At 36.9% G+C, this 7,598-nt stretch overlaps 1 protein-coding gene across 3 annotated transcripts; it reads right to left on the bottom strand.

Moving 5' to 3' along the window:
* Nucleotides 1-1,944: 1,944 nt before the first annotated feature.
* LOC137717700 (PHD finger protein EHD3) lies at nucleotides 1,945-7,016 on the bottom strand. Of its 3 annotated transcripts, XM_088698863.1 has the most exons (8): nucleotides 6,750-6,973; nucleotides 6,586-6,647; nucleotides 6,090-6,394; nucleotides 5,112-5,330; nucleotides 4,643-4,975; nucleotides 3,617-3,706; nucleotides 3,425-3,469; nucleotides 1,945-3,095 (listed from the first exon to the last, which is right to left on the bottom strand). In XM_088698863.1, the coding sequence occupies exons 3-8, from the start codon at nucleotides 6,327-6,329 to the stop codon at nucleotides 2,211-2,213; spliced, it is 1,812 nt and encodes a 603-aa protein (XP_088554989.1). In that variant the 5' UTR covers nucleotides 6,330-6,394; nucleotides 6,586-6,647; nucleotides 6,750-6,973; the 3' UTR covers nucleotides 1,945-2,210. The 3 variants fall into 3 exon arrangements, with proteins under 3 accessions (XP_088554989.1, XP_068313248.2, XP_068313250.2); XM_068457147.2 differs by lacking the exon at nucleotides 6,586-6,647 and having other exon boundaries at nucleotides 6,750-7,016; XM_068457149.2 differs by lacking the exons at nucleotides 6,090-6,394; nucleotides 6,586-6,647; nucleotides 6,750-6,973 and adding an exon at nucleotides 5,418-5,573.
* Between the last annotated feature and the right edge of the window lie 582 nt (nucleotides 7,017-7,598).

The raw sequence follows: 7,598 nt of genomic DNA, 5'->3' as shown, positions 1-7,598 counted from the left end.
GGCAACATTCACGCAAATTCATGCAGTTTTATAGGAATGTTGATGTTCTTATCTCCTCTAATGACCGGAAGACTATCTCATTGAACTAACAATCTGCAAATGAACGGTAAAAGATCTCTTGCAAGAGCTTTAAACAACTAGTGTAAGGGAGAATCGTAATCCACAAAGATTCACAACCTTCTCTATGAAGACCCATATTGGTACTTTGCGGTGGCACAACTTGACACAGAAAATGGACACTCAAAACGCACAAGTACAAAACGCAGGTTCGCACCCAGTAACCAATTGTAACGCCATAAATGGTTGGTCTCAATGCGGACTAACATAGTTGCATACAAGATTGCATAGCCCTAGGCAGAAACCAAAAGCTTGGTGCGTTCACCAAGGTTTTGCTCTGTGAGGCTATTTTAGGGTGAACATGGAGAATTGGTGTTCAATTTAAACCCAAAAACATGCAATACTTATTGAAACATCATCAATAAACTCTCCAGCATTATCTAGTCTTCCAGACTTTATGGGATAACTAGTATATGGGCACACATAAAATATGTGTGAACTTTTTTTATTTTTACTTTAAAAATGGAAGGAGAGAGAAAGAGAAAGAGAGTGAGAGACAATGTGAGAATGGGGAGAGAAGGGAGAATTCTTTATTTTTTTAATTAGAGATATGTTAAAACATCGTGTAGGAAATTCAATTTCCACAAGTAGAATTGGCTTAGTATTCTTTATTTTTTTAATTAGAGATATGTTAAAACATCGTGTAGGAAATTCAATTTCCACAAGTAGGATTGGCTTAGTATGCTTGTAGGCACAAGATCCTACTACGGGTGCATCATGGCATCAGTGTTTGACCTAAGTGTCTCAAATGGTCGTGCTAAAGCAAGTAAACCATTCGAATCATCCAGCTCTAAGCCAGCCATATGTGGCACGTCCAGTTGGGAAGCAACCCATCGGCCCGAAAACAAAGCTTCAGGCTCATTTTTGGAGGTGGTGCAAGATATTTCATTTTATTGTTCAAGATATTTCATTCTATTGTTCTCTCAAATATCCTAAGAACTCAATGACGTTTTACCCAAATAGGGAGATTATATCTCTATAATGGTAATTTAGTATTGCTCATACAACGAGGAGCATACCAATGCTCTTCATCAAGTTATATAGACCTGAAGTCGTTGCTAGAGATGTGATTTAGATATAAAGTTAGTGTTCCCAACGTCGCATTTATCTAGACAACTAACTTTTCCACATTCATACCTAATCACGTGTTAATTGAATTTAGTCACATGTATACGAGAAGCATAGTTCAATTAACTCATATTCGAGGACAATATCACTAACATATCCAGAAACTAAAACAAACACCGACTTGAATCCAAGAACATAAAAAATTGTTCACAAGGTAAACCAAAGTTACTAAGGAGATTCGGCCAACAAGGCCATCCATATAAAAAAAAATATCAATTTTAAGAATATTATGATTACAAAGAATATTACAACCAACGATGAGTACAATCCAAAACTAAAAATTTGGTTCCAAAGGGCCGGCAGTAAACTTATAATATGGACACTTTTCAAGAAATAAAATACAATAAAATAGACTTCGAAATTATATAAAAGAGTAAATCTAAAACAAAAAAAAACAAAAAAACAAAAAAAAAAACCACACGTATTGTAGTAAGGATGAAGTACCAGTCCACGTCCACTAAACAGAATCTCAAAGAAGAACAGATTCGTGTACAAAGAAGCATTTCCAAAAGTTATATCAAGCTTCATGTACCAAAATATAAAACCACAAGAAAGACCCAATAAGAAACTTAAAATGTTCAAAAAGTGTTCCATTAGTTATCGAAATTTTATCAGCTTTCATCATTTTACAACATAAGCGCGAAAATTACTTTCTGATACCTTTCAAAACTAAGTACTTACAAAAGTAGAAACCACCAGTTTGTTCAATGTTGGCTGTTAAAATGATCATTTACCGAGTTGCTGTTTTCTTAAACTGCACTTTTAGCAACAAAGAAACTAAATTTACAGCCATTTTGGTATCTTGTCTTTCGCTGAGTTATCCAAAAATAAGCAGAATCTAACAGAATTTATAACCTACCAAAATATCGCCTCCAACGAAAACTAACAGACTTCGTAGCCTTGAGATAGACCTACAAAAATCAAAATCGTTACTCACAAAAACATGTCGTCCCCAGAAAATTGTCTCATTCTTTTTTACTCTTCATAACCTCTTCATCATCTAGAGTATTGACGGCGCAGAGAAGCACCTCCATACCCCCTCTACCTTGTTCTGATTCCCTGTCATCGCATTTTTCTTTCCTTGATCCTTCATCTTTCTCTCTCTCTGTCTTTTCTTTCTTATCATAAGCCTTTCTTGCCTTGCGTATGGCCTTAATTCCTGCATCACATTTTCTGCAAAACCATTTTCCAGCAGGAATAGAGGTCCGTGGTGGTTCCATGCAATAGAGGTGGTACGCATGATCACAGCCATCACAAAGCACAATCATATCATAATCCTTATCAGTGAGACAACTTCTGCATAGACAAGAATAGCAGTACCATCGGGGACCGTACGATCTTGACTGGTTAGTTGTCAGACACCTCATATGGTAGTATTTCTTGGGGCAGTATGGATGACCACATATCCTCAACCTCTCACCGTTTTTTACCGCAAGTCCACAAGTCTTGCAAATTTCTTTGATTTCTTCTGATAGTTGGATTCCATCATCTGCACTCAATTTTGAATTTTGACCTGTCTCATTGACTGTTTCTTCGTCTGTAGCAACACTTTCACCTCCAACTCCATCAACTAGAGTCTTGGCCACATTCAACTTCTTACAGACGACACAGTTCTCATGGGATGATCCAAGACCACTTGCAGGGCACCTAGCACAATACCAACTTGGAGGAATCTGTTTGACAGCAGGCTCAATGCAAGAGATATGGTACATCTCCTCACACGAATCACATACTAAACAATCCTTCCCATTTGCACAGCATCCGCAGCACCTGCAAGTGCATACACTGTGCACACAACAATCCTCTGTTTGCTTCAGTTTAGTGTGAAAGTCGGATCCCAAGGGGTAGAACTGTTTTAAAGTGACAAAAGTTAGAATACTCCTAAAAACTAGGCTGATCAATACCTTAAAAAACAAAAATCATAATCATAATAACTGAGATGCATTTAGCCAGACACCAAAGTACATTGACAATGACAATGCCTTTAGCCAGACATGTCGTACCCAGAAAATTGTTTTCAGAATTCTTTCATTGTCAGGTGACGCATCTCATCACAATAATTAGACAAATCACTTTTTTTTTTCTGGTGAACGACAAATCACATGAAACTTGAAAGAAGCCAAATTCCTACAAGTGACAAGTAAGCAAGAGGAAAATAGGCAATAGAAAACTCTTGTACCTCATTTTTTCCATATTTCATTGTATTGTGGACTAAACCTCCCACCTGAGATGACAGATAAAATAATTTGTGAGATCAGCCTTACAACACCAGAGAGTGAATATACAATAAGTTATTTCTAGAATTAATAGATTTCTATAAACTAAATCTTCAGGTATATGGACTAGACATCTCTCAACTGAATCACAAAACCTGTTCATTGTAAGAAGCCCTTGACACATCCGAGAGGTTTTTTGCAAGAGAAATCAAGTTGGTACCAATCACTTGAAGCTTTCTCCATACCTGCAGAACACTCAGATTTGGAATATGTAAATTGACACAAAAAAGAAGACGGAGTATGATAAGACAATTCAGACTTTAACATATAAATAGTGAAACAGGTGGGAGAGTTCCAAAGTGTATACCATTCACATGCATATAGAAAAAGAAAATCAGAATCATATATCATATCATCTATCAAGCATCAGACAGATGGTCATTCAAAAGGAAAGCAACCACAAGCGATCACTGTCTCCAGGTACCTGTGCCTCACCATGACACATACATTAGCCAACAAAATTTACGACCACCAAAACGTTGCAAGAAACGAAAAGCAGGGATATAAAGATTATAAGCCATACGCTATTTGGGAACATTAATATGCCAAGACTTTCCAAACTAATACCCAAACCTTTGCTTGTATGCATAGCTTTCTGGTACTTTACATTTACAGAATCTTTTTCACTCATAAATATTTCATGTGATGAGATCAATCATGCCTCCCAATCATTTTACTATCGAAATCACCTTTTAATGAATTGGAGCTAATGACTGTTTTCGCGAAGACGGATTATAAATCTGTATTTGTAGAGAGCAGTAAATCTCACTCCATAAACATGATACGCCTTACTAAAGCAGATTAACCAATTGACTGTGCGCTTTCAGCAGACATTGAATTCGGAGACATAATGTTTAAACAGGTTTCACCAACCAATACCTTCAACTCCAGCCAGTTAATGGAGAGCATTCTGAAAATACATCAATCACAACCATTCCCAAAATGATAACCATATGAAGTACCATTTCTTTTGAAATCATAACCACTCTGGGAATCATAATCATTAACGGACTTAACCATTTAATCTTGACACACCATATTATTACATTCAGACCATGATATTAAGCAAAAATTAAGCATTCATTATCATGACAGCTACAACATAAGACTATCCAACTTGCCTGTTGCATATCATTTGAGAAGAGCATAGGCGAGTGCTCATAATCTCCCCTTTTCATCCTTGAGTTTATAAGACTAAAGTCAAAAATGCTGTCATCCTTGATTCCTTGAAAATTTTCCAGCAGCAGTTTGCACAAAGAGGCAAACTTTTCTGAAACTAAAACATTATAAAAAGCATGCTGACACATCGCGGTAACTGTATGATGATTTGATTTATTTGAAGATCCATTAGATATAACACCAGAATGCCTGCTGGCGGCATTTTGAGATCTATTCAATATAGACCGTGTAAGAAAACAGTATCGGTGCCTATCCTCATTATGATGACCAGATTCCTGCAAAAACAATAAATATAACAGAAAATTTAAAAATCATGTTGTTTTGAAACTCGAAGGTATGAAAGGAATGACCATAAGCCTGTCAATCTACAATCATATGTAGAACACATGGACTCTTGGTTGCAGCACAAACCTTAATTCGTGTTGTGTGATCAACCTCTCGAAAATGCGCAATCGCTTCTCGGATGCACACTTGTACACCACCTTCATCATCACCTAGTGACTCATACATGTTCTCCAGTACGGAAGTTGTCCAGTGCCTATCTGAACGTGCATCTGAACTATTCATGCGAACATGGACTTGCTCACAAGAGATATTGTGTATATCTGTGCACACTGGTTCCTTTAGATGCTGCAGAAATCAAACATAGCGAATGAGGAAAACAAGGACCAAATAGTACAATTGGCTGGATTACAAGAGTGGTAACTGAAGACATACATATATCTGTGTGTACGTAAATCTTTTATTCCAGAACAATGTAGATTGCATCACATTTGTAGCTCATCATAGCTAAATTAGCCATATTGTAAAGTACCACAATGAGGTCTTCGTTATCCAGGGAAGAATGCTCATACATTGCTCCAATTTTTAATCACAGTTTCAAAGCTTCAAGTAAAATGATTACCCATAATAAAGCAAAAAAATTCAACTTGCAATCAATAAACTCTGTTTCACATTTATCCCTGAAAAATAAACATCTCTCATTTTCCTCCTACTAACAGTGCCCACTAAATAGCCTAATGAGCTCTCAAATACGTTAATGAGAAAAGTAATGATGGTTAAGTTAACTTGTTCATATCCCAACCTCTTTGTGATCCTCCCCAAGTCTTCATTGTTCTGAGTTAAAAAACTCATTGGGCGCTCAAAATTTATGAGCCTTGTTGTAAATTTTTCATAAGGATGCGATTCATAAGCTAATTCTTCTGTCTAAACTAAGTACAGCTTACCATTGCTCAAGTCGAATTCCGTTAAAACTCAACACAAAAAATTACAAGGGAGAAGGGAGATCAGCGAACACACTAGAATACTACAGCCCTGCTTTACAAAATTGTCGTATTAATAAAGAATATGGTTTTTGTCAACATGAAATACTAGAGCTAGAGGAAGCACCTGGTCTGCTAATTGACTCGATGATTCCACATCAGCTCCCCCATCATCCTGTGACCTGCTATCCCAACGGAACCTCGCCTGCCTCCGCCTTTTATAAGTTTGAACACCCTCACTTGCACCAGAGCTGCCTTTGGCAATGTCATTACAATTTCCAAATCCATTGGATTCACTCTTCAAGCATTCAACTTCTTTATTGGATTCCATACCATCGTCATTGCTGTTTCCTTCTTCGACTCCCATTGCAAATCAAACCCCTAATTTTATCACACTTCACAGCGTGAAAAATAGGGTTTCGCAGCACCCACCTACGTTACAAATTCCAATTTTTTCAGCAGTAGGAAAATTTCAGATACCCAAAAACTAAAAAGACCACAAGATATACACAACCAACCAGCCACAGTAAAATCCCCCATTGTTTAATAGCTAGCCAAGAAAATACGAAACTTCAAAGTCTTGCTTTTAATTTCTTTAGAAATAAATGTAAAACTCAACTAACCTAAACCAACCCAAATCTTGGAATCATCAGTAAAACGTAATATGTTGCTTACATCGAGCAAACTGAAAATTTAAAGTTCACAATAAACAAACAGAAAAAACAAATAACAAAATTCAGAACAAACTGAAAGGGCAAAAGAGAGAGTGAGAAGGAAGAAAGCTGACCTGAAAGAACAGTTTTCAAGCGCCCAAAAGAGAACCGGAACCCTAAAAATCTGAGGAGGAGGAGCGAGAGGTTTGTGACTTGTGGGAGACCTGGTTCATTATGATGAGACTGCTCTTACTCTTATCTGGGAATTTTCAACACTGATAAGCAGAGAGAGAGAGAGAGCTTGTGACTCGGACGTTTTTTTTTTTTCTTTTCTTGATTTTATTTGTACTAATCATTCATCTCTTTTTCTCTTGCTCATTTGATATTTGCTAAATTATTCTCGTGGTCTTGAGATGAGTAACTATCTGATTTTGAATTGAAACTTATGGTGCAAAAAACTTTTTTTTCTTATGACCATGTTATGAAGTTCGTCAGCAATGTTAATTTTTTTTTAACAAACGATAGTATTAAACAAAAAAAAAGGGTGGAGTTAGTGTCACAGTGAGTGACCATGTTATGAAGTCTGTCAGCAATGTTGATTAAAATTGTGATTTTCATTTTTCTTAAGTTAAGTTTAAATGTAAAATGTCCTTTTTAAACCTATTAATTTCGTCAACCAATTATAAATCAGCACCGAAAAAAACCAAACTTCCCCACCCCATCCTCTTCACTATCATCTCTTACGATCTCACCTTCATTACAAACATTAAGGGAGGGTTTACCCATAGACGCTTTTCCAGCTCTCGCAAGAATCGTATATAATGAATAATGAAACAATTCATATATGAACGTTTCGCAAAGGTAACAAGCGGTGCTAACCCAACCACCCAACTCAGCGGGGTCACCATGATAAAATACTACCCTCATGATTAGGCCATCTCCAACTGAGGGCTAGCCAGAGGGCTCGTTTTAGCCCTCTGGCC

The sequence above is a fragment of the Pyrus communis genome, chromosome 8 (assembly GCF_041283825.1).
Source record: "Pyrus communis isolate YQ-2024b chromosome 8, ASM4128382v1, whole genome shotgun sequence".
NCBI lineage: Eukaryota > Viridiplantae > Streptophyta > Magnoliopsida > Rosales > Rosaceae > Pyrus > Pyrus communis.
Note: the sequence above shows the minus strand (reverse complement) of the source record. Positions and strands in the feature narration are given on the sequence as shown.

Coding starts and splice junctions, on each gene's coding strand:
- LOC137717700 (XM_068457147.2), bottom strand. CDS start 6,329: ATGGGAGTCGAAGAAGGAAACAGCAATGACGATGGTATGGAATCCAAT. Junction 4,976..5,111: donor ATCACACAACACGAATTAAG/GTTTGTGCTGCA, acceptor TTGTTTTTGCAG/GAATCTGGTCATCATAATGA. Junction 3,096..3,424: donor TGAAATATGGAAAAAATGAG/GTACAAGAGTTT, acceptor ACTTTAAAACAG/TTCTACCCCTTGGGATCCGA.